The 26,807-nt window shown below is 36.8% G+C and overlaps 1 protein-coding gene across 6 annotated transcripts in view; it reads left to right on the forward strand.

The window, feature by feature from the left end:
* RAVER1 (ribonucleoprotein, PTB binding 1) overlaps positions 1 to 21,478 on the forward strand; it is a 28,433-nt gene extending 6,955 nt beyond the window's left edge. The window contains exons 2-15 of one of the 6 annotated variants that reach the window (XM_034434330.3): positions 4,604 to 4,670; positions 6,212 to 6,681; positions 8,221 to 8,412; positions 8,890 to 9,019; positions 9,630 to 9,730; positions 10,211 to 10,297; positions 12,319 to 12,433; positions 13,176 to 13,435; positions 13,911 to 14,004; positions 18,014 to 18,156; positions 18,341 to 18,418; positions 18,981 to 19,106; positions 19,670 to 19,753; positions 19,864 to 21,478. In XM_034434330.3, coding sequence (XP_034290221.1) covers positions 4,604 to 4,670; positions 6,212 to 6,681; positions 8,221 to 8,412; positions 8,890 to 9,019; positions 9,630 to 9,730; positions 10,211 to 10,297; positions 12,319 to 12,433; positions 13,176 to 13,435; positions 13,911 to 14,004; positions 18,014 to 18,156; positions 18,341 to 18,418; positions 18,981 to 19,106; positions 19,670 to 19,753; positions 19,864 to 20,010 — 2,094 coding nt within the window. In that variant the 3' untranslated portion in view covers positions 20,011 to 21,478. The remainder of the gene's footprint in view (positions 1 to 4,603; positions 4,671 to 6,211; positions 6,682 to 8,220; positions 8,413 to 8,889; positions 9,020 to 9,629; positions 9,731 to 10,210; positions 10,298 to 12,318; positions 12,434 to 13,175; positions 13,436 to 13,910; positions 14,005 to 18,013; positions 18,157 to 18,340; positions 18,419 to 18,980; positions 19,107 to 19,669; positions 19,754 to 19,863) is intronic. The other 5 variants (XM_034434332.3, XM_034434334.3, XM_034434331.3 and 2 more) reach the window with 5 other exon arrangements.
* The last annotated feature ends 5,329 nt before the right edge of the window (positions 21,479 to 26,807 follow it).

A 26,807-nucleotide genomic window follows, 5' to 3' on the forward strand; every position in this document is an offset into this window, starting at 1 on the left:
CTGGGTGACCTTGGAACAACCGCACTCTCTCAACCCAACTCACTTCACAGAGGAGTTGTGGGTAAAATAAGAAAGAGGAAGGAGTGTTAGATATGTTTGCTGCCTTGAGTTGTTGATAAAAATTTTAGAAGCAGGATATAAATAAATAAAAATTCAAGGCAGTGATTAATTACTTTGGCAGTAATTAAGTGGCAGTGATCTGTGGCCAAAGGGAGGATAGAAGTAGACATGAACCTTTGCTCTCTATAAAGTATATCTGCAGGTTCTGCAGACATGTGACAGATTGTTTTTTCTTGCATATCAGAAACAATTTTATTTTTTAAGAAAGTAATCATCAAGAGTCTACTATAGGCAAGCTTTCTATGAAAAGCTCTATGAATTCACTGCAGTTTTAAAAAACAAACCTTGTGATACCGTACTTGAAAATGTATAGTTTTCAGAAAAATAACAAAATTGTAAATTAATATTTTTGTACTTTGAAGTTAAACCTGAGCTATGATGTAAATAATATATATATCCTGATAGTGTGAAAGGGAAAAGACTGTCTTGAAACTCTCTTTTTGTTTGAAGCATTCCTTAGACTTGTGTTTTCATAATGTTTAGCATAATGTATTCCAGTACAAAGGGAGCACATTTAAACTGGAATACGAGGACCACTTTCTTGCTAAGTCACCAATAATTGTTGGAATGCAACTATGTCATATTCTTTGCAGCTCTGACCCTATTTTTTTTCCAGGAAAAGCTGTGGGACAAAAAAATGCAGTTGAAAGCTCTGGATATCTACTACCCTGTTAGCAGAGTTGTGTTCAAAAGATTAGTAATCTGATTGATTACTATGGAGCATTCTAATTTCCTCTTTTTGTACATCTGTTAAATTACCTTTGTTCTCAGTTGCCTTAAAACTTTCACTCAAAGCTTTGTAGGGGTTCTTAATACCTCTCATTTGAAATTTGTATAAAACCTCTGTCAATAGTTATTGCCAAATAACTAGAAATTTCCTCTATTGTAAGAGCTTCTAAATATTATTGAATGTCCCATTCTCCATATTGGGAAGAAAAACAAAATTGCATAATGTTTTAGTGTACAATCATTGCACAAGATGCAAACACAAACCATTCTGCAAAAATTAAGAGCCCTGATTTTTTAAATTTAGATTTAACAATAACTCTGCTGTTTGAAATACTGTGTATTATCCAAGTCTGCTGGTTTCTCTTTTAGGAATTGATAATATTACACAGCTCTGAATGGGAACTGCTTCATTATTACCAAAGATTAGATATACATTAAAGTGGGGAAATTGTTACTTTCTGCTTTTGAATTGGCTAATGGCCTTCTGTTTCACGATTGAAATTTATTATGACACTCATACAGGAACCAGTTCAGTAGGAGAAGCTACAGCCGGGTGTCAAACTCAAGGCCTGTGGGCCAGCCTGGAAATAGCAAAGGACCGGCCCACGGTGCCTCTGGCAGCCAAAATGGGGCACAGGGGGGCGTGCACACGTACCCCATTTTTGGCTGAGTGGCCTCCTGCAACACTCTACCAGCCAAAACATTTCTGCACATTGTAAATGGTTTGTCCTTTGGTTCCTCTTTAGGTGGCTTTTGTAGCTGTTTAAAGTGTTTCTGAATTGCAGTATTTCTTTGAACCGTAACCAGATAAGCTAAAAACAGCTTCCATAACAGTCATACTAAAATAGAGATATTTACAGATTCTGTGCAGTGAAGCAGCTTTTGATTTTAAAACAGATCCCAAGAGATGGGAGAGGGGAAATATTAACAATTTACAGTTCCGCTGTTTGATTATGTGATGTTATTCTACAAGCCTTATAAATGTATTAATTAATATTAAGAAAAAATACAATATTAATCACATGCTGAACATTTATTAATGTTAATGACTAGGCTAGATCAGAGCTGAAGAGATTTGCCTGTAACTTTGAAATTAAAGGTGAACTAAAACTTAAGTCTTCAGAATAGGATTAAAGTAAATAAACTGAAAATAGATAAAGTTAGAATTGTCTGCTATTCTATAACATTCTAATTTAAACCTAAAAGATTATTTAGATTTTTTAATTTAAAGGATCAAAAGATACTCTGTTATAAAAAGCCTTATTTTAATTTCTGCCCAGTCTTGAGGATAATATTTTTTTCTGTATAATATAGTGGTTCTCATTGTCAAAAAATAGAATCAAATTTTATGGGAAATCCTCATTTTATAAATTGTCAAATATTCCATTTCAACAACTAGTTGGTAAAATTTGACCCTATCATAGATAGGTTTTTACTGTTTGGTTGGGATCTCTTAATTTCTAAGTTCTATTGCTTTCTTCTATAGTGTCATAAAGTTGCTTCTAGAATTGCCTTTAATTGTATTTGTTTTTCCAAAAGCACAAATAATATTGTGTCCCACAGGGTTGCACTAAGCTTATGTTAGTGCTATGCACCGTGGTATTGTTTCAAATTTTCTGTAGGAGGCGTATTTCAGTTAGGTTCACAAATGTCCATTTATGGGGTAGATTTCCCTTTTTTCCCCGTGTCTAGGAAATGGAGAGGAGTCAACTCTTTTGCAGAAATATGGGGAGTATGACCTTGAGTGAGCCTGACTTATTTATCTTTACTGTCGCATTTGGTATGTGCTTCAATTGTGCAGTTTAAAGTTCATAAACTATCTGAGCAGAAAAGTGTTAGCGTCTGAATATATGGCAAAACACCTGATGATTGTATAATTTAATACATAAATGCAGGTTGCAATATCATCTGCAGATGAATGCTTAAATTGTGACTGTATTCGTGTCTCAAATATTGTGTCACAGTTGGTAGCTTGTGAGTTTGCTTATTTTTTTCAACAAAAATTGAATTATAGTTTCTAACACTTGCCTATAGTCAACTCCGCCCTCCCATCCCCAAATCACCAACTTTAAGGACATAAGATTTTGTGCTTAATAAGTGGATAATGAAATGTTTAAATTTGCAGTGCCATTTCACCTATAAGTGATTTATCAGATCTGGGCTGGGAAAAAACAAGGATCATCAGATGACAGCAAAGAGGTATAAGAAACTGTTTGCTAGTGGTTGCTGAATTTCTGTAATATTAGAGTACTGTGTACAAAGGTGAACACTAGCTACAGTTACCAATTTTATTCCTGAATAATAACAGTTACTCTACTGATTTAAAACAAAACTCAGTACTCTGAAGGCTGAAAAAATGTATAGTGATTATGTGTAGGTACTACCTTGTCCTTGTTCATGATCAAATCAAGTTTATACTTTTTGTAAGGAATTCATGCACACTTTTGCTTATCTTCTTTAAGTTTTCCTCATTTTATTTGGTACTAGACAATCCTGTAACCCATTAGTTATCCTTTGAGAAAAAGGTAGTGCAGTCAGTGACCAGAATGAACATTGCATTTCAGGCTTCTTCTTCTTTTATTTTCCCAATTGTGAACAGTCCCATGATCATCTAAGAACGGTATATATCATAAATAGAAAAAATAATTCTAATGGCAAACCAACTTTGATAATATCAATATTTACTTACCTAAACAGATAAAGAGGATGACCACAGGCAGGCAAAATAATAGTTGGAGTGGGAGAGATTTAGAACTTCCTTTCAGATTCCCTATTGACTTTGCTTTTGTGGTAAGGTGGCAGGGAATGTCAAAAATCACATATAACCTCAAGGACACTGTAGCAGTCATAGTAAATAAAACCAGTCAGAACATGTGGACATTTCAGTTCCATAGGAGTAATGAGTCCAAGATTTTTTATGCATTCTTTAAGTTAGTGGATTTTAGATATCTTGAGGGAACAAACAGACAAACACAATGAGAGTTCTAATATCATATAAAAGATAGAATTGGTATCTGTATCTGCTCTGGAAGCTAACAAATTTTGATTTGTCTGACATAAAAAGTAAATTCCAGTTTCATAATGATAGAGAAGTGGTTTGTGATTTCCTGTTGTACCTTCACAGTAAAAATAAACTTGAAACAATTGACCCCTGTAGTTTTATTTGTGATCAATTGCATTTTATTTATTTAGTATTTAATGTCAAATCATTAACAAAATACTGATCAACTTGGAAATAGCATTTGAGTTTAATATGTAGTTAGGCTATCTTACAATATAATACAATAATTAAAACAACTACTTTAATAGTACGTTTATTTGCTTTAGACATAGAAAATCCTAAAAACAAATGTATATTTGATGTTTGAGTCAGTAGTAAAATGCACAAATTTCAACTTTGATCTAAATAGATTTTTTAAAAATTACCTCGGGTGTAGTGCTTTCTTTAACAAGAGATGATTAACACATTTATGACTACCTGAATCCCTGTGCTCTTTTAATCATTGTTTATTTAAATCTTTATGTATTTGGAAATAGTCATTGTTCAAAGCACTGATTATGCTTTCACATAATTTCTGCCAAAATTGTGGATATATTTACTATAAATATGTTAGCGATAGTGCTCTGACTTGGCATTATTCTGTAGACTATTGAAAAGGGAGTGGAGTGATGACAGGAAGTCATTTAATTGGGAAAAAAAGCAATTATTTCATGTTTTTGCCTCAGTATGATTTATTTTGTTAATTTTATGCAGGAAATTCATGATCTTTTGAGTGATTACGAACTTAAGTATTGTTTTGTGGACAAATACAAAGGAACAGGTGAGTAAAATTGTATTTATAAAGCACTTTGCTATGAATTGAGGGTTGGAATGTCATGAATAATATATTTAGATCTCCCTATCCTAAGGCAGAATACCCTATTCTTGATAAATATCCTCCCAGTTTTTCAATGGAAAATATCCACAGATTATATAGCTTTTCTAGATAATATTTACATTGGAGGGTTTTAAGAGCACTTCTGTTATATTAGAAATAAGTTAATGGTAGTGGAAGAGTATTTTTAAATATTGTCTGCCATGCCCTCCCTAAAATTGGGGGAGGGTGGGGGGAACTGTGGAAAAGTTGTTTTGTATTCTGCATGAGTTTTTAATCACTAAATTTAAAAAGCACTGTTCTCCCTCTCTGAAGCTGAGTTATTTTGATGCATTAATATATTAGTTATATCAGTGTAAAGTATGAATGCATGAATTTCCTGATGGAAAATTTTGCTTAGTTGTAAAGAGCATTAACTGTGGTTAATTAACTTTATTGAGATGCAGAGTAGGAACAAGCTATCAGTAGCTCACGGCTGCTACTTTTTTCATCTACTTGCATTGCTTTAGGATGCAGTTTCTGAGGTTAGCATTCTATAAGAGTCCATTTTTTTGCCTTTCTGAAGATAGATTTAAAATTGCTCGATGAATATTTTCTTCCCTAAATAACAACATATACATATCTAGCTCTAAGAAAAAGTTGAGATTAAGATTCTTAATTTGTTGGTGTCCATAAAGATGTATCAATCAAAAACAAAATGTTGTACTAGAAATGTACTTCAAATATGTTAGGCAAATACATTACTGAAAAGTGCACAGAAAGATGAGCAGAGCCTTGTCAGTGCATTTTCATGATCCTTGAGACTTTTTGCTTTCAAGTGCCTTTAAAATCCAGTATAATGATAAACAATAGAGGAAAAACGTGTACTTTTGCTTATATTCAAAAAGGTCTTTGATAGAATAACTTGTAGGAAGTGAAGAATTTGACGTCTGAATTAAAAAAAACAGACCCTCTTATACAATGGCATTCTTCTCCTTTGAAAACTAGGGAAATATAAAGTGCTAGGAGAGAAGAAAAGAAAGCAATCTTTAAAGATCCATGCCCAGTTTAGTACAATACCGACAGTTGATATATGTTGTTAATGTTTCTTTATTTTACAAAATAACAAGGCTACAGTCTGAGTTGACAAAATGGAGGCGGCAGATGAAAGTTCTTTAACATAATTATCTTCTTGAAATGAATCTGACCTGATCAGTATCTGGATCCTTTATACTACCCTCACTTTCATTATCATGGAGAAGTGTAAATAAAGAACTAGGAGGAGGAAAATAATAATTAAAAAAAAGCAACCATGCTTGACAACTTTTTGAAAGTATTTATGGTCCAGACACTGTGGAAACACAAAGTAATTTTTTTCTGATTATTCAACCAAGACCATTTGTTTATAATTGTGTAAATGTTCTGTCAGAAATCTTCAAGAGAGCTTTGCTTATATGTTTGCTGTGGAGCATTTTGCCAATTGCCTTTATATCCTCCTTTTCTTGTAGCTTTCGTCACCTTATTAAATGGGGAACAGGCAGAATCAGCCATTAAGAAATTTCACTTGAGCACACTGCGAGACAAGGAGATTACAGTGCAACTACAACCCACAGATGCCCTCTTGTGCATTGCCAATCTGCCCCACCTTTATACACAGCAGCAGTTTGAAGATCTGGTTCGACCATTTGGGAACTTAGAGCGTTGCTTCTTAGTATACAGTGAGAAAAAGGGACACTCGAAAGGTTATGGTTTTGTGGAGTACATGAAAAAGGATTCAGCAGCCAGAGCAAAGTCTGACCTGTTGGGCAAACAGCTGGGAACACGGACTCTGTATGTTCATTGGACAGATGTCAACCAGTTGACTCTAGACCTTATTCACTCAAAATGCTTATGTGTAGATAAATTGCCCCACAGTTATAATGATCTTGAAGAACTAAAGCAGACCTTCTCTGCCATTTGTCCTCCAACGTTCTGTCAGGTAAGGATCTTAGTTGTGGGGGAAATACGCTGCTTTGCTGGTATCTATGTAACATCCCAACAACTTCACATGACTAGCTGACTCTCCCTATGTAGAATCCTTTTCCCAAGTTGCTAAGTTATGTTGCTTATCCCTTGTCAAGCTGTAATTAAATATGGATTGCTCTTATGAATGCAACAGAATGTACACCCTGTACAATAATGTTCTTTGTCCTAATTTCTTAAACATCTGGAATTTTCTAAGCTTAAAGAAAATGTGTATTTCTCAATAACTGAAAGTCTTTCTGCTATGAAATTGGTGAGAATAACACTAAAACGGGCCTGATATAATTTAAAGATCCCCACCCCAAAATCCCCACCTATATCTCAGCACTGACATGTTTTTCATTGTTAAAAAGAGCCCAAAAACCACAGGCCTCTGAGTTCCAACAAAGTATACTGGTATATGGACAAGAGAGGCACATATTAATGGATAGGGGTATTTCAAAGTCTAATTGAGTGACTGTAGAAATTATCATTCCTTAGACCTTCCAATTCTTAGCATTTGCTTCCCCTTTTCAAGAATTTCACTGAACAGTAGAGTTAGAAATTAATTCTTAAATACATTCATTTTTGAAAGATGCCATGGATTCTGCAGCTTTGTTTCCCTCTAATTGGTTTATAAATTTTGAACAGATAATGTTATTGGAGTTACCCTTATGACCACCTAATAATAACAATATGGACAAAATCTGCTACATGAATAACCAGAGTACGGATGAACTTAGAATGTTATGTCATAAACCATGGTTTACATGTCACATACATGAGCCAGAATGAAAGAAGCCACATAGTTTATTTGAATGACTGATGTACAAAACATGTTGGTTGCATTATTCTTGATATGAATGTTCAATAAAAAACTATTGAAGGTTTTACTTAGGCACTTACATACAAAAAGATGAACATTTCTTTTATGTGCATAATGCTTCTATTGACATAGCACTTAATTTAGTTATAGCCCTTGTGTAATTTCAGTAGCAAAGGTTTAAAAAAACAGGGTTGAAAAGGCTGAAAGACACAATATTCTAGTTCAGATGCAATTTCATTTCCTTACAATGTTTTACTTAATATTTTATTTAAACAAAATACATGTCTTCTGGGGAATGTTTTGATTGCACTGGAGATTTTTGCAGTAAGGAAGAAGTCAGTTGCAAAACCCAAAAGACAAAAAGAAGAGACATTAAGCAAGGAAAGTCTGGAGCTCTTATCTCTTTAGATAAGAACATATCTAGATAAGAACATTTTTCAGAACATGTCTTTGATATTTATATTGATTATATTTATATTCAACTGTCTGATCCTTTGGCTGGGCGCAAACAATGTGCTCAGCCAAAAACAAAGTAATATAAACAATATTATAGCTTAATGAGATACCGGTATGTAAAGTCAGCCCATTTATTTCTTCCAACTAATTCAGGAAGACTTGCTGATTCCATTAAAAACATGAAGTAACTGGGTCATTTTCATAATGCTGTTCCCCCCCCCCCCTTTCACACAGCTGGCATGTGGTCAGGATGGGCAGCTGAAAGGCTTTGCAGTCCTGGAATATGAGTCAGCTGAGATAGCAGAGATGGTTCAGCAGGCTACCAATGGCTTTCTACTTGCTGGGAACCATATCAGAGTCTCTTTCTGTGCTCCAGGCCCTCCTGGACGAAGTATGCTCGCTGCTCTGATAGCTGCCCAGGCAACAGTAAGTCTCAGCTTGCAGTACTGATTCTATATATAATTTGTCTCTTGCTAATCAATGCCATATGTCATGCTTTGTTATTTTAATAATTTTATTTTGGCCTGGAGCAAGCTATGCATCTCAGTGAATGACACAGGCCTCTTTATTTTCATTGTAGTTTAACAAACACTCGTCTTTTCATCAGTTGTCTTTTTAAGTCATGATCTACTATTTATAGATGTTACCTGTATTATCCAATATTTTGATGATAGCCATATTTCCAGTTATCCCTTAATAGGTAACACAAAATATGTGTTGCAGGAACTAGAAGTTTTTTCCATAAGCAAAGAAAAATGACTAATGCTTCACATTGCTGTAATAATTAAAATTTCAATTTGGACATGGATGCCCTCTTCCTGCATATAAGAGCTACCAATGCATATTTCTTTCTCTGTCAAAGAATCCAGATACCTTTTTGATTTTGCTGCTATTTTTTTTCAGGCACTTAACCGTGGTAAAGGGCTTCTACCTGAACCCAATATACTTCAGATTCTGAACAGCCTGGGGAATCCTTCATCTCTCCAACTCTTACTCAACCCCCTATTTCATGGAGCCATTGGAGGAAAGCAAGGCACGTTCAGATAAAGAATTCTGAGTCTGAAAGCTACTTGGGGGCTTGACCTATGGGATATTTATAAGCTTCCAACCTATAATAAGTCCATTGATAATGCTTGATTTCCTCTCACTATCTGAGTTAGAAAAAGCAGTTATGGTATAAATACTTTGTACTTAGAAACTAGGCTTGGTTTCTGATGTTCTAAGCTAACCAGTAATGTGGCTTAGAAAAACAAATCATGGCTTATGCCATGCAACGCTCTTGTGAAGCATTTCAGTCCTTCCTAGACTTACTTAGTAGATTAAGCCATTCTTTCTTTGAATGTATACATTTCTCATTTTTATTAGGCAAAGCCAAAATATTACTAAAACTCTTTGTTAGGCTACCCAATGTGATTGTGCCAATCTGCCAGTGCTATCAGGCAATAACATTAAGAGAAACTTTTTTGGGGGGAAAGCCCTTCAAATTTAGTCATCAAAAGCCAAACTCAATAAGATGTTATGAGCCTCCAATGACTAAGAATTTCAAAATTTGTTTTATGTCATATTTTTTGCAATATTGGTAGGTTGCCTTGCCATTTTTCCTAATAGGATGAATTAAACTACATATATTGATTTTCTTTCAGGAATCCTTGGAGCACCACCAGCGGTATCTCTTCTAACCAACCCAGCTCTGTTCACAGCTCAACTTCAGCTGGCACTCCAGAATCAAACACAAGCACAGCAGGTGACTTGTTCTCCAAGGGTACAAGTAGAAAAAGTGTTAATTTTTTGTCATGGAATGGTTGCTGTACATAGCTGCTTATCCCACCATTCACATTAAAAAAAATAAGACACAGAATATCTTGTCTAAAGTGTGCTCATGCAAATATATGATTCAGTTCTTTCTCAAGAGTTACTTTTGTAGTTGGAAGTATGTTTTGTGTGCCGTGAGTGTGTGTGTTTAACCAAATTTTATAATGGTCATTTAGTCAAAGCAATCTAGTTTTATGTTCAGCAGCTGCAACTAAGTTTTGCTGTTAGTGTAAAATACAGCAGTTTGCAGTATTGCATGTGGTGATCAAAATGTCCTTAGGCACTAGTATATATGCATAGAAAAAGTGAAGTGTAAGCTTTGCTTTCTAATTATCTCTTTCTCAGTAGCTTTTCTAGCATTTAGTTATTTCTAAATTTCTTATTTCTGGTCTTTCTGTGCTTTCTGCTCCAGAAGGCATTTCTTGGAAACTTGCTCTTAGTCCAAAACCAGGTCTGGGCACAGCTCCTGCAGAACAAGGAAAACCAGGCCATATTCCATGTGAGTGCTAGGCTTGGTCTCTGTGTGGAAATATGCTGATTGTGTGCAGATGTGTGTAGTGTTTGTGCTTAGTGAAAGGTACACTGCAGTCACCATTTTCCAGTCTTTCTCCTATCATGGCCTCAGTGCAGAAGATGTACAATGTGTTACTGAACTTTTAATTTCGAAGAGTGTAGCCTAATGTAGCCTAAGAATTTAATGTTTAAAGTATGATTAAATAACTAGCATGTTTTCTTGCCATAACTTTGTGCGTGTCTTAAATACAAGCCCATTACGGATCCTCAGAAAGCAATGGATGGTAAGGAGATCTTAATTCAGTATTTAGGTTTACTTTATTATCTGTGTATCTCTTTGAGCGCAGCTTTATGTAGTCAGAATTGCATACTTTGTGATTCCGGAGATAATAGATTTTGTCCTATCAGCTAGCTGAACCAATGGGACATTGTGCATTATATAAATCTATACATATAAAAGTGAAAACCACTCACACTGTAGTCACGAAATCTCCAGAACCGTACAGTCTATAAATTTAAAGTTTGCCACTTATGTTCCTCTTGGCTTCTAGGTGCTCACTAAGAAAGGATTTTTCGAAATGACCATCAGAGCATTAGTATTTCCCATATTATTATTAACAGGCTCTGATGCTAAGGAGTTGTATTCCCCCTCCCCACCTGAAAAGAAATCTGTTCCAAATGCAAAACAAAAGCAGAGGAGAGGAGTTTCACTTTCACTTTCACAGCAGCAACCAGGGGATAGGATAGGGGAGGCTTCTGTGGGGCAAGCCTGAGGGAGAGAAGGGGGGTAGGATAGGATATGCTTCTGTGGGGCAAGCCTGAGGGAGAGAAGGGGATAGGATAGGATATGCTTCTGTGGGGCAAGCCTAAGGGAGAGAAGGGGATAGGATAGGAGAGGCTTCTGTGGGGCAAGGCTGAGGGAGAGAAGGGGATAGGATAGGATAGGATAGGATAGGATAGGATAGGATAGGATAGGATAGGATAGGATAGGATAGGATAGGATAGGGTTCTGTGGGGCAAGGCTGAGGAAGAGAAGGAGAGAGGAGAGACCGATCTACTAATTAATTTTCAAGCTGTGTCGATTTATCAAGCCCCATCACATAGTTTCATAGCAAAGCACAGGTATCCAGCTAGTCATGTATAAATAAGAGATCTAACTTCTATATACAGTATATTGATCTTTCATGGGTTGCTGTTTCACAAAAATGTAGTATTCTTCCCCCACCCCCCTTTCTTAAGGAATGAGAGGTTGTTCTTAATTTCAGACATAAAAATATCAGACCTGTTTAATGCATTTCTATTTTCAAGAGCCTCTGGATAGTATTATATTTAATGGGATTGGATTCAAGATGCATCCCTATGTTTTTCTTCATATTTTAGCTTCTCTAGGATCTAGATACAACTTTACAGCTTGGTTTTGAGATAGAATGCACCTATTATTATAGCAATGGAAGAAAATGACAATCAGAACTTTTGGAGCTAACTTTGAAATGTCAGTATTCCTGTCAAAAATTGATTGGTACTGCAGTTTAACCCTTCAAAGTAGTGAAAAAATTGAGATACTAAACTAACCACTTGTGCTGTGGAATCTTGTCTGTTTAGATCCTGTTTAAATACTGTAATTTAGACTGTTTGTGGCAGCTAAACTCTGTCAAAGTCTTTCCCTCCACAAAGGTTAAAATTTTAAATGGATATATCAAAGTCATCAGGACACCTACTTCCTCCAAGTATTCTGTTTTTTCAAAACTTGTAGAGATATATTAGCACTCCTCTGCCAGATGTTTTATGTAGTATGTAAGTTTACAGGATCCAGTTTCTGTCTCTCTCATAGAACATCCCAGGTCACTTGAATTTATTTCTATATTTCTTTCTGTTTAGTTCTTTTTTGGCATTACCTTACTTGACATTAGCTGCTTCTGGCAGGCTTATAGTTTGGTCTTGTGTGATTTTTAATGCATGTATGTATCTTTTAATCACAATTTTTTGAAACCTCTGACTTGTTTGCAGAAACCTGGAATCTTGGGAGAGTCTCCTCATGGTTCCTTGCAGCACAATACTATGGGAATGTCGAACTCTCCAGCTTCTCAGGCCGGAAATCAGTTATTAGGAGAGATGTCCTCAGGTAAGTTCTTAGTTGTAGTTGTCCTATTAAAAAAGCTTCCAATCTGTAGAGTTTAAGCAGGGGTTTCCAGTAGAAGTTGAGGAAGTTTTCTTGGATTCTTGATAAAAAAGATATAGATTTCAGAAGATTCCTACAGTTTCATAGCAAGCTGTTGGAATGGTTCAATTTTCTCATTCAGTTAACTTTTCACTTGCTTAACTGAAAGGAGACTTATTTTAGTTGAATAGACAGTGGTAGGCTGACCTTCAGATGGAAATTGATATTTTTGTTTTGATTTTGCCCTGGATTTCAGTACAGTTTTTGCTGCTCTTCTCAGAAACTTGGTGCAAGTTCTATTGGTGGGAGTTCTATAAAATGTTATAGTTCTGTAAATTCCTGTAAGTTCTGTAAATTCATGCCCACAAAATGTTGGTGACTTTTTTAGCCTTAAAGTAAAGCAGGTGAATAAAGAAATATACTTTTATTTGAGGTTATGTAGACCTGAGGTTTTTCTTTTACTTCTATTACTATTACTTGTATTGGCAAGCTGCCAAGGAGTTCATGAATAATCTGTGGAGCCCCTATTTCTAAAGATGTTTATTAAGACTGGACAATATCAAGGTTGGCTATTAAATGCTCCTTAAAATGCTGCCCATCAAATGGTGATCATTTGTTCAGTAAATAGACTGATGTTTTAGCCTACTATCTAATTCTCATAGCTATCATTTGGAATATACTCTTTACTGGATTCATGTTTTCCCAGGTGGTTCTTTGCCAGCTGATGTTTCCCCAGGACCTGTGAAATCTACTGTCTTGCCTTCTGCAAACTTATCCTTGCCATCTTTCTTGGGACCATTAGCAATGGAGAGGGAGAATGCTGCGATGGGAACCCAGGCACCTCAGCTGACTTCACCTGGCCTACAGGGTCTCACTACCTCCATTTTGGGATCTATGATCAGTGGGCTTCAGAAACCCTCTGATAACAGATCAGATAATGGTCCTCAGGGTCCTCAGTTAGCTAATGTAAGTAGGGCCATCAAGTTTAATATTCAGCACCTTATATTAGTGAAAATCTGAGCATTTATTTAATGACATAATTTTATCATTATTTACTGTAGTCATTTAGACAAGAAACTCTTATTTTTTGTAACAGAGCTCTTTGCCCGGTGCACTGGCTAATGCTCCCCTTTCCTTGCAGATCTATTTTCATTAAGGATTCTTTGTTTTGCTTTGCTTTTATAGTTCCGATACTTGCAGACATTAAAATCTGAGTGAATGCAAAATAACTACTTTCATGGTATAATGTATAGAGCTGGAATTAAAGATAACTACCTAGGGTTTTGTTTTTGTTTTTTGTTTAATTATTTAAGAATTTGGAGATTTTATGTGTTACTACTTAGGTAATTAAACCAGGGCCAGACTTAAGTGACTTGCCTTAATTGGAGTAAACTACATTCAGCAGTCCAGGAAATGATGACTATTGCAGTTTTCCTTTCAGGTTTCTCTCCTAGGAGAGCCACCAAAAGACTTCAAGATTCCACTCAATCCATATCTAAATCTGCACAGCCTTCTCCCTAGAAGTAAGATTGGAGGTAAGCAGCAATTGGCAGGGAGGGAAATCAAGAGAAAATATTTGTTCCCCAATTAAAATCATGTTTGGCCAATATTAAAAAAAATAGGTGGGAATGTTGGATGTTGCAGTTCCCAATTTTTGAAGGATGCCGAGTGGAAAAAGGCTGTTCTGGAATAATACTTTCAACAGGGGTTTGCATTTATTCTTTGTTCTTCTATTTATTCCTTAGCTGGCATCCTCCCATCCTAGCTTTCTTTGCTAAATTAGGGATTATATAATTTATTTAGTTCTCTTATTTTACTAGGTTTACATGCCACTCTGGTCATCAGCTGACTCTGAATGGCTTATGCTCTCCTACATAAACAATGTTAAACAACATAAATGATTAAAAACTAAATATTTTTATGCTGAAGAATGAGTTCAGGAATGGTATCTCAGAAATTGGGACCATAGCATAATTCAGAAGACAGAAGTTCTTTAGCAAATAGGTACCATATTTTTTGCTCTGTAAGACACTCCTGACCATAAGACACACCTAGATTTAGAGAAGGAAAACAAAGAAAAAAAAATCTGCCTCTGCCTCCCAGCGTTCATCCGGTATTCATCTGGCTAGAGTCCTTGCAGCAAAAAGCAAATAGCCTGCCTCCTCCATGTCTGCTGCCTGTGCCGGGGAACGTTGGATACTTCACCTCTGAGCAGCTGATCAGTGGTTGGACAGGCCTCCTGGAATACTGCCAATCAGCTGTTCCAGGTGGCGGGGATTGCTGCTGCCATTCGCCTCTGCTGCATGTTGCCCATATTCGCTCCATAGGATGCACAGACATTTCCACCCACTTTTGGGAGGAAAAAAAGTGCATCTTATGAAGCGAAAAATACGGCACATATTTTATTTGGATTGCTAAATTAATCAGATGTGCAGATGTTTTAAAGCTGGGAGGAAATTTGTTTACACTTTAGAGTAGGGATTCACAAACGTGATACTACGATTACCTACAATATTGAATTAATTGCGTGGACTCCCATATGATAAAGCTAGGCAAGAAATGAATACACCACTGAGCAGGATTGCACAAACCATCTTTGTTGGAAACCCTTTTGTTCTACATTCCCTGGTTATGCTTCCATCTCATGCTTTGGCGTGCTGTAATGACTTAATAGTTCTTACTACCACACCATGTACAGGTAGTCCTGAACTTACAACTACAATTAAGCCCAAAATTTATGTTGACAAGTAAGACATTAGTTTTGCCCCATTTTATGACCTTTCTTGCCACATTTGTTAAGTGAAACACTGCAGTTGTTAAGTTAATAGCATGGTTGTTAAGTGGGTCTGGCTTCCCCATTGACTTTGCTTGTCAGAAGGTTGCAAAAGGGAATTGTATGGCCCCAGGACACTGTAATTCATTAGTATGAAGCAGTTCCAAGCATTGGAAGTTTGATCAAATGACCATGAGGATGCCACAAAGATTGTAAGTGTGAAAAATGGTCATAAGTCACTTTTTCAGTGCTGTAACTTTGAATGGTCACTAAACGAACAGTTGTAAGTCGAGGACCGTCTATTGTAAAGAGAAAAAACACAATTTAAAATTACATTGATGTGCTTGAAGATTGGGGCAAATGCCACAAGTAGAAGTCCTGTTGCAGTAAGTAAGAAACCTTTCATTTGGGTAGGGAAAAATCAAATGCTTAATACAGGATTTAGGAGACTTGGACTGATGGCAGTGTGCATGAGAACAAATAAATCACCAGCTGAACATCAACAATAGTAATATATACAGTCAGTTCTCAGTTTACAACTGTAATTGAGCTTGGAAAGTGTGGTCTTAGTTGTGCCAATGGAGTGTTCCAAATGCAAATAAATGCAGGCTGGTTGCTGAGTGCCCAAAATGCAATCATGTTACTGGGGTGATGGTGGACATTGGAACTTCGACACTGGTTCATAAATAGCTTTTGGAGAGTCTGTTGTAACTTTGAACAGTCACTAAGTGATCAATCATAAGTCAAGGACAACCAGTAATACATTAGCTAAAAGTCAGTGCCATCTGAGGCTGCCTTAACAGAAACATTATTTCTAGATCTTGAGGTTGTAGTTCCATTGTAATGTGTGGTAGTGCAGCTCTGGGCATCAAATCCACCAAGAGGGTTGTTGTAGCTGGAGTGGGCTTGGGGAGAACTAATAAGATGATAAGGTATCTTGAAGCCAATTCCTAGGAGGAATGGATAAAATGGTCAGCATATGGAAGAGAAGACAAGAGGTAATGTTTGGGCAGACAGTTGATACTAAAAGAATGTTGATTCAGCAGAATATTAGAACGGAACCATTCAAATATATTACAGAACACTAAGGCTTTTTGATTCCTTATACACAGCAATACTGGATGGAAGATACAATAAAAATTCTGTAATTCTGTAACTTTTATATCCATATAATGCAGATTGTCTTGAAACAACTGTGTGTATTTTAATGTAATTATAATTAATATAATAGATTAATTAATCATTCATCATTAGCTGACTATGTTAAAAAAGACTATCTGGCATAAACAGAGATGGATTATGTAAACCAGGGGTGTCAAACTCAAGGCCTGGGGACCGTTTCCGGCCCGCAGAGTGCTTAGACCTGGCCCATGGGGCTGCCCTGGAATAGCGAAGGACGGGCCTGCGGTGCCTTTGCCAGCAGAAACAGAGCTGGGGAGGGCCACACATGGCCTTCCCAAGCTCTGTTTTCACTGTTAGAAGGTTGCAGGAGGCCGTCACAGCCAAAGACGGAGCTCTCAAGGACCACATGCGGCTCTCCTGAGCTCTGTTTTCACTTGCAGAAGTTGCAGAAGACAGTCGCAGCAGAAAACGGAGCTCGGGAGCCCATTTTTGCTGGTAGAGCGCTCAGGCCACCACAAACACCCCTGACTTGAGTGATATTGAACTTGCCATGCCCACCCTGGCCCCCTGAGGTCAAACACAACCCTGATGCAGCCCTCAATGAAATTGAGTTTGACAACCCGATGTAAACTAATAACATTCAAATATGTGTTTAAATGTTTAAACAAGGATTGGTGATATTAGTAGAATAAGCAACAAAATACATAAATCTTGCTAAGTTTTGTTTACATGACACAAGATATGTTGCTTTACCAGAAGACAAGAGACAAAGTTTTTTTTATTTAAATCTGATTTTTTTTAATTTTTATCTAATTTATTTTAATAAAATGCTTTTGAAGTAAAAATCTATCCAAAGATAGTTTTCTATTTAAGATACATTAATAATTTAGTTTATTCAGCATGAAATGGAGCTTAGTTATGTAGCACGAGGCTGTATATTCTGCAATATTGGGACTGTTGGTGAGTCAACAGCAGGTCAGAGGAGGAGCTGCTGCAGGACAGAAATGACAGTCGCTCTTTAAATATTATGATTTAAATCAAATCTACCCTGCCCAAAGTTGCATGCTCAAATTTTTGAATGTACATACAGATACACTTTTGTTTTTGTGTTGGTATTTTACTTCTTTTATTAATCTTCTTACTGATTCTGATTAACAAATATTCAGCCTGTAGAATTCATTCCCAAAGAGGCAGAAATGTTGGGTAACTTTCAAAGAGGATCAGATAGATTGTTCATGGTTGTAGATATCAAAGGCTTCTCTTAAGTAATAGATATCTCATTACTGCTGCTGGGGAAAATAAATGAAAATATTATTCACTATTCAGTTTCTGCTTGTGGGCTCTCTGTTGGTATCTGGTTGACTACTGTGAAAACAGAATACTAGACTAGTTGCTTCTTTAGTCTCATTCGTGAGAACTTTCCTGTGATCCCATGCTTGTGTCATAGTAGAGTCTGTTACAAATATAGGAGGTTCAAAGGTGAAATGATAATACAAAGAGAAATTATGGCTATTCCTAGCATGTGCAAGTACTCATGGAAAAATCTGTGCTTACCTTACATACCAGTAGTATAGATATTCTCCCATGTGGTCCTGCATTTAATCTAAAGGAATTATAGTCTCATTACTGCATATTCACTTTACTTGCAGGTGGAACTAATAAAACATTCAGCCCAAAGACTGGTGTACTTGGCAATGCTTCCAATCCCAGAATGCAACAGGCATCCATGTCTGATGTTCTCCTGCCCTCATCTAGTCAATCAGAAGATAATTCTGCATTTGACTATCAGCCTGTGAGTATTAGTAAATTGTGATTATCTGAGTTGGAAAACTGGGGGAAGACATGTAGGCATGTATACGTTTTTGCTTTTCATTAGTGAGTATATAAAATATTAGGTGAATGTTTCAGGGCTATACATGTCTTTAGTGGTAGCAAAATTTTCTTGAAAAGATCTATTCTCTCTCTCATTTCAAAAGGACTTGGTATCACGAATATATCCCCAGGCCAGAGAGACAGCATCCCAGCTAAGTGTATTTGCACATAAGAAGCAAAAGGTAAACATTAATTGAATAAAAACTGCCCACTAGTTAAAATGGACCAGATTTTAGAGAGCTCCTAAAAAGCTGCCAATTTCTGTATCTGTTCCTTCTACTTTTGACCCATTACCCCGGTTCCTTGTGCAGCCAAATGGTACCATTATGTATATGAGGGGAAAATAGCATCAGTATTGGCCAGTGATATGCATAGAACTATCACCAACATATGTATAGTTATCTATTTTAGGAAATATTATTATTAACTAGAATGGAGAAGGAGCAAGGAATGGGTGAGAAGGAAAGTGTAAGGAGTATACTGGAAAAGTATTGCTCAGGAACACAGCAAATGGCAAGAAGGTCCCACTTTTTGATTTTCTATAGTATCACATGCAGACTTCGTAGTCAAACTATGGTGTAACTATAGTCAAACTATAAAATCATGGTGTAAAATCCAGATACTAAGTGCCAGCTTCTGATTTCAGTCATTAAAAAGTAACAAGTCTACATTTGCACAATTCCTAAATATTAAAATATGAGAGTTTGTGTACAAGCACCTAAAACAACCCAATTTCTGTTTCAGGTCTCATCTCCTGGGTTTGAGCAAAACCATCTAGGAACTCCTTTGCCCCCATTCTATGCAGGGTCTCCAACCTCATATTTCACAAGTGGCCTTCAAGCTGGACTTAGACAAAGCCACTTGAACAAAGTAATTTTTTATCATTAAAGTAATTTGAAGTTCATATACAAATTAACTTTGGATAGCTTTCAATATCATATTGCAGTTGTTTGCACATTGCTCCAAGGTTACTTCAAAACATCAGGACCACCACCCAGAGTTTCTGTCTTCTATGACATTTTACAATGTTTCTCTGGACAGCACAGTTTTTGGCCACCAGTTGCCTGGTTTGACAACAGCCTGCTTGCTTTTGTGTTTACACCTGGTCAGGGAGACATGATGTCTTACAAAAACAGTTTCCGATACAACCAGTAAGGGAAATAGTTTTTGTAAAAAGAAAGTATTCACAGAGTGGAATGAATATTTGATGTTCAGATTTGTTTAATGACATGAAAAGTTTGGCAGACTATTCTGAGTTTGTGTATCCAGACTACACATTTACTAATTTTTGTGTACCTCCAGGGTTCTTTCAGGGGACATTCTCCAATAGCACCTATGCCCTCTCTCTAATTTATATATAGTATACCTGAGCAATGTGTTAAAAACCTTTCAAGTAAATTGAATAATGGTTTGATTCTTTCCTTATCTTTCAGGCTATTGGGATGCCACCAATGGGCACAGGAGAGAATATCCTTGGATTGGGACCAACTAGCCCTTCCCACAGCAGCTACGCAAAGGTGAGATGATTCAATCCAAAAGGAATTCTGAAACTTGGAGGTTCTCCTGAACTTGTCATTTCCCTGCCCTGCTTCTCTCCTTCCTTACTTTGTTTGTCCTTCTTTTGCAGACTCCCATTGGAGGCCAGAAGCGAGCCTTTTCTCACCTGCTACCCTCTCCAGAGCCTAGTCCAGAAGGCAGCTATATTGGCCAGCATTCTCAGGGCCTGGGAGGGCACTACGCAGACTCCTATTTAAAGCGAAAGAGGATATTTTAATCCATTTCTTAGTGAAGCATTCTTATCCTCCCTTGCCCCAACCTGTACATTGTTTGTAAAAATATTTTTACTGTTTTATTTTACTGTTTTTTTAAATGCTTGTGTGTAAAAAAACCCATACCTTTATGCTTCTAAGACCAGCTGCAGTCTTGTTATGGACATTGAAGATGGGCCTGGATGTTTGCTCCCAAAGAGCACTCTTTTTCCCAGGTGAAGCTATATGAACAATCATGAGAAGCTTTGCCAAGCTCTAGTCAGCTGGACCACAATCAAACAAATTGGGTTTTTTCCACATTGCTCCTTCCTCTGCAATTCAGATTGGCATCTTCTTGTAAGAGCCATGTCTTCTAAAGAGATACAAGTTCCTGCCTTAAGACTCCTGACAAAGGCATGTGTCCTCTAGATGTTTCACAGTACAGCGGAGTGAATGGTGATGAGGAAGGTGGTGGTGATGCCTTGTGTCCAATGGGAAACAGAGTTCCAAATGACTGCAGATTATCACAATTACACTCCTGGAATATTCAGGTTGAAATGAGTCTTCACTTTCTCTACAAGCTTTTTTTCATTGGTTTCTTTTTAAAGTATATGTCTATATTGCTTTTGTAAATATTTGTAAATTCCCTTTTTTTAAAAAAATCTGGGCTTTTAGTTGCTTCTTTCTAATAATTTAGAAACATTGGATCTTGGAGTTATATCAAAATCATCTTGAATAATGCTTTTTTTTTTTTTAAGTTTCTGTCCTCTTAGGTGTAGTAGTTTTTAGTCTAGACCAATTTCTGTTTGTGATACAAACCATTTTCTTCTGAGTGTGTTTTTTCCATTTTGACCATTGTCTTAATGCTAATCCTGTGATCTGATAACTTTTAAACCAAACTTTTGTGGCTGGGACAATCTTTGAGTGCATTGCTTTCTAGAGTGACTTGTTTTATTGCAGTTACACTCCTTAGTGACACATCTGTCTTTTTGATAGAATCCAGCTTTTATATGGTGCCTGCAGTTGGGCAGAACTATCCAACTACTGAATTGATAATTGGAATCTTTATGCTGTGTTAAGGGAGGATAGATAGATAGATAGATAGATAGATAGATAGATAGATAGATAGATAGATAGATAGATAGAAAGCACAACCTCCTCCAACCAGAGTGGTTTGGGCAAGATCCAGGTTTAAACTGTAAACAAAGAAGAGCTCAATCAGTTCCTTAAGCCAGTTTAGATTCAGGATAGACAATATTGTCCATTCTCAGAGGAGACCTATATAGGGTTCATTTTGAGAGAGTGGGAGTCTGTGGCCTTCTCCCCAAGGGATTTAGAGTTCTGCTTTGATATAATGAACTATTTCTGTTTCATAAACATGCTACAATATTTCTACTGTAGATACTAGCTGGTTTGCTGTATTTGTCGCTGGATTTGAAATCCATCAACAGCTGGATACCAACTTTCTTAAAGTAAAGCTATATTTATATCAAACTTCATCATCTGTTGCATTATTCATTGAGAATGTGCTGCAAACTAATGCTTGGTTGAAAGATACTTGTGCCCCATATGTGTATCTGGACCTAGGACTGCCTTACATGAAAAATAATCCATATAAATAGTGTCAACTTTTTGCACACACACACACATCAAAAAGGAATTGTTGACCTTTTTTATACCCCAGAGGCTGAAAAGAATATTAAATATCACTGGAGGAGGTCTTTTGTTTCCCTTGCAAATTGTCTGGTGGATGGAATTTCATAATTCTCAACAGTAACAGTAGTATTTCTATTGTTGGGGTATCTTTTGAGTTAATCCATATATTAATAAAACACACAGGTCTGCAACCTTCAACTGGGTGAAATGTTGCAGCATAGAACAAAACATTTTCAACCAAGGTATCTCAAATCAGCTAACTTACAAAATGCCAGGACCTCTTTCTCCCAAGGCAGTGACATTTGGGAGAATTGTGGCTGCTTCAGCACTGCCAGGTTGCTGCACTGCTCTAGCTACATGACCCTCATTTTCAGCATTACCAAACATTTCCCTGGCCGCTAGCTCAATCCCTTGTTCCTCCCCCCACCCCCAAGCAGCAGACCTTAAACTGCAGGAAGCAAGATACCTTGGCATTTCTTTCCTGCAGTGAATTGAACATATTCTAGAAAGTATGTTGTCTGATACCACTCCCTTCTTATGTAAACTTCGTAAAAGGAAAGTCATTAATAATCTACAGGAGGAAAATAAATAGGACTCTCATAGCACCTTTTTCAACAAATGAATTTTATTATAAGGCATAAGAGCTTGTGAGCTAGAGCTCACTTTATCAGATACATCTGACTTTTTTGCCTTCTACATAACAAAAATCCTAGTGACAATGCCTTGGGTGAACTGATTGAGTTTCCAGCCATGCCTGACTTTTCTTGTCCTTTAAAAATAAGGTGGTTTCATACATGTCATTTTCTTCAGCTGAACATTAGATGGCACCACACACCGAACAGAGACTGCAAAAATTCAGCTAAGTTTCTACAGATTTCATAATTTTTTATTCTTATTGCCCACTCTCCCCAGAAAAAAGGGCTAGATGTCTTTCTTTTCCTGTAATGTTGAATGACCTGTAATTTTACGTCTATCAGTTACCAATGAAATAGAATTGTTGCTTTAACAAAAACTTGTTTTGTCAGTAATCACTTCATTTTTGGGAGGAGAGTTTTTCTCTCCAACTCTTCACTATCTCCTGATTCTAAATCCCAAATGCCAGGAATATTACTGTAAGAAGTTTTTCATTTTTAGTATACTAATGGTATACTACTACTACTATACTACTATAATTTTCAAACTGAGCTCTCATTATAATATACTGGTGGGAGGAACCTGAACTAGTTAGATTTTTTCTGAATTCCAGAGGTCAACTTTTTTTTTTTTATTCTCCAAGAATGCCCTATTATCATACTTCTTTTCTCACACTGAAATCCTGGCTGCCTTTCCCCCATTTGCCATCCCTGCTATTTGCTAGGTTCCAGAAAATCTGGTCTTGGGCAGCCAGAATGACCTGGGTTGCTCTGTTTGATTGCATTGACCATAATTTGTGAAAATCCATAGTCTAATTATACCTCCTGCCACTGCCTACTTTTCTAGTAGGGTCCCATTTTTTGAGGGATGAGGACCATGAAGGGGGAACTGGTATGAAAATTATAAAATTATAACAAGGCAGCAGGAATGAAGGAACACATTCCAGAAAGGGGGGTGGTAAGGGAAGAAGCAACACAGACCAGAGACTGATAGGAAACAGAAAGAGAATTCAGATAGTCCCTGAAATCCCCCAGGATAAATCCATTAGGCTGAGGTGGTAATGGTTTGTTCTGGTTAGAATCTTATATGTGAGCAAATAAAGTATTGAACTCGGGTTGAATGTTCTTGGGCTTAGCCTGATACATTTGCCATCTCAATGCAGTTAGCATCTTACACACGTGGGTTACCCCAAACCAGTAATCACAACTATTTTTTCTTCCAAAAAATGTTGTATTGATAGAAAATGCAGATAGAATTTATGATATGATGATGAAGGAAAAGCAAGTATTGTAAAACTGCTGGACAGGTACTTTCCTTTTTATAACATGAAATAAAATTTTCAAAACCCTGATGGCTAGGGCCATTTTAATCTTTCTCACATTGCTTTCTCTGCAGTTTCCATTTCACAGACATCATTTCAGCCAAAAGGATCTCCAAATTGATGCTCCTTCATTTTCCAAAATCATCTCTATTAAACAGTTGATAGACAAGCTGGGGTGGAAAACATATAATGGATTCATACAACAATCTAGACTACTAGCAAACTATGACTTTTTCAAGAATCTAAATATTTTGTAAATATGGGCCTGAAGACACAAACTCAAACCCACTCCATGGTACCACTCTTAGGGACAACCTGCAAACATGTTCATCCATACTCCAACTCACAAAATCCAGTGATCATATTGTAATAGCTCATTTTTATTTCAGGATCTCTCCATCCACACAAATATACTCAAACTATATTCAAAATATACATCATACTAGCTAGATTATAACATTTGCATTGCCACTTAGGTCTGTGCTGGTATTTAGATAAATAACTTTTATTACAGTCACAGACCAGCATTAAAAATAATAGGAAAAAATTGTGGTGGCCAAGCGTTCATAGCGACGTCACTTTTTGATCCTTCGATGTTGGCTCTTCCTATCATTGTGAAGCGTTCACCAATTCACCAAGCGTTGGATTGTTCACCCACTAATAGGGAACGTGAGCTGGGTTTAGACTGTCGTGAGACAAGTTAGTTTTACTGATGATGTGTTGTTGCGCTAGTAATCCTGCTCAGTATGAGGAACCGCAGGTTCAGACCTTTGGTGTACGCGCTTGGCTGAAGATTCTGGGTTGGGGTTTCGTGTGTAGCAAAGCAGCTCCCTTGCTGCAATTTATTGAAAGTCAGCCCTTGACACAAGCTTTTGTAAAATAAAGAAAATTAAAATAATAAGAATAAGAATAAGAATAAGAAAAAAGGCAATATATTACAATTAGCGGTGGATTATCAGTGGGCAGCCAGCATATGCCTAATTTTGCAGGCAGTATAACAAAATGTAGCCACATTCAGAGAAACTACCTTGAAGTGATCTGAAAACATCAATTGTACATTAAAAAATCAGTACTCCCCAGCTATTTTATCAGGTAAGGTGTTATAAAATGGGTCCATGAGTTCTTATAAGAGATACAGTATAGTATGACATGATGAGCTGTAGTTTTGATAGCTCCTTGTCTACAGGGACACAATTTCAGCTCATAGAATTTTTTTTATCAGCCCTCTAAAGCTGCTGTGGAAAATGCATTGCAGCATGTTAAAAATGCACTTTGGAGTTTGGGGACAGTTATACAATATAAATACCTCACTGCTTTAAAAGGAGGGATTTGACTGCACAAAAAAAGTTCTTAAGAAAAGCAGACTGATCTTGTTGGATTTCCAGGTCTTTGATATGTTATTTACCGTATTTTTCGGAGTATAAGACGCACCTGAGTATAAGACGCACATACCTTTTTTGTTTTGTTTTTTTTATAAAAAGTTTTTTTTTATTTTTTAGACAAACACACATACAAACATAACAATGTATTTTCTTTGAACAGAATATTTGGCCGGTTCACAAATTTAAACAGTGTTTAGTCATTTCAATTAAATTTACAATTTCTATATTTCCTTTTTGCCATATTTATTTCTCATCTATTTTTTAAAAAAACCAATATTACCCTTCATCCTCATCTCTAATCTTAATCAAATTCAATTTTTCCCTTCTGTTCTATATTATACCCCTTCTCATTGTCATCTATTTTTATATCCATCCTCACATTGGTTAATTATGTAATATTACAATTGTTTAAAACTTGTGCTAATTAAGCTGTGCTGAAGCTGAAAGGAGCTGTTTTTTCTTGCTATTTGCTTGCAAGGAGATAACTGCTGCGAGGCACAGGCTAAAGGGTGGGGGCCAGTGGGTGGGCGGGGCTACATTCGGTGTATAAGACACATCTAAATTTTCACCCCCTTTTAGGGGGGAAAAAGGTGCATCTTATACTCTGAAAAATACGGTAAATGTATTAAGTCAGGGGTGGGCAACTGTGGCCCTTTTACAACCTGTGACTTCAACTCCCAGAATTCCTGAATTCTGGGAGTTGAAGTCCACAGGTTGTAAAAGGGCCAAAATTGCCCACCCCTGTATTAAGTGAACATTTGTACTCCATCATTAAGAGTGCTTCTCTGGAGAAGCAGAGATATTGAAGTTTTTGTGAAATGATCCTAAACCATACTGATGGGGAATTGTCCTCTATAAAGAACGAACTCAAATCTCTGGGCAATAAGAATAATTTTTAACCAATATGTTACAAGTCCAGGCACCTGTTTTAACTTTAGATAAACTGCCTTCTTTCTTAGTAGTACATTTGGGACACAATGGGCTACCTGAAATATAGCTCTTATGAATTTGGACTGCACCCTTTCCAGAGGAGTTAAGGAGGAGTAAGGTCCCAACTGAACACCAGAGAATAGTTGTTAGCAAGCTTTAGCTGAATATAACTTCAGTGCTGCTGGAATATACTATGCTCCTCTGGAGAAATAAGATTGAATTGCTGCCACTGTTTTTTTGTTTGTTTGTTTTGTTTTAGCATTTTGAATGACATAGTTTGGATGTGCACTGCATTTAGTAGAAGAGACTGGCCAGTCACTTGTCTGAAATGATATAGGATCTCCTGCTTGAGCAGGGGGCTGGACTAGAAGACCTCCAAGGTCCCTTCCAGCTCTATTCTGATTGTAATTGACGATAGTAGAGCTGTGAAAAACTATGCCCGAATATTTAAAAGACTGAATATGCTCAAATGTTCTGGCTGTTCATCTTCCAGGCATGCAATTTAAGCCTTTTTGCAAATATCATGATCTTAGTTTTACTTTAGTTGATTTCAAAAGTTTCTTCAGATCAGTAACTAGCCAGAGCGTTCAGGGCTTCCCGAAGTCCAATATATGCACTTGTGTATCCTTTGCATACAACAAGGATGCAAATATGTGTATTAGCTAATTTTGGAGGATGGTGCGTTCTTCCTGATCCGGAAGGCGAATGAGAAGTTAGGTGTATTGTGTAAGCCTAACTTGTTATCAGTTTGTGGAATATAAAACTTAGAAAATTAATTCGGTGTCTCTATTAAACCTGCTGTGGGAACAGATTCCTTACAAATCTTATTCCTTTCCAAGGGAATACTGCTTTGCTCCTCCCTCTGCGTTTTGTCACCCTAGCAACCGACCTCTGACCCCGC

This window comes from Pantherophis guttatus, chromosome 2, assembly GCF_059756535.1.
Source record: "Pantherophis guttatus breed Tessera chromosome 2, ASM5975653v1, whole genome shotgun sequence".
Taxonomy (NCBI): domain Eukaryota; kingdom Metazoa; phylum Chordata; class Lepidosauria; order Squamata; family Colubridae; genus Pantherophis; species Pantherophis guttatus.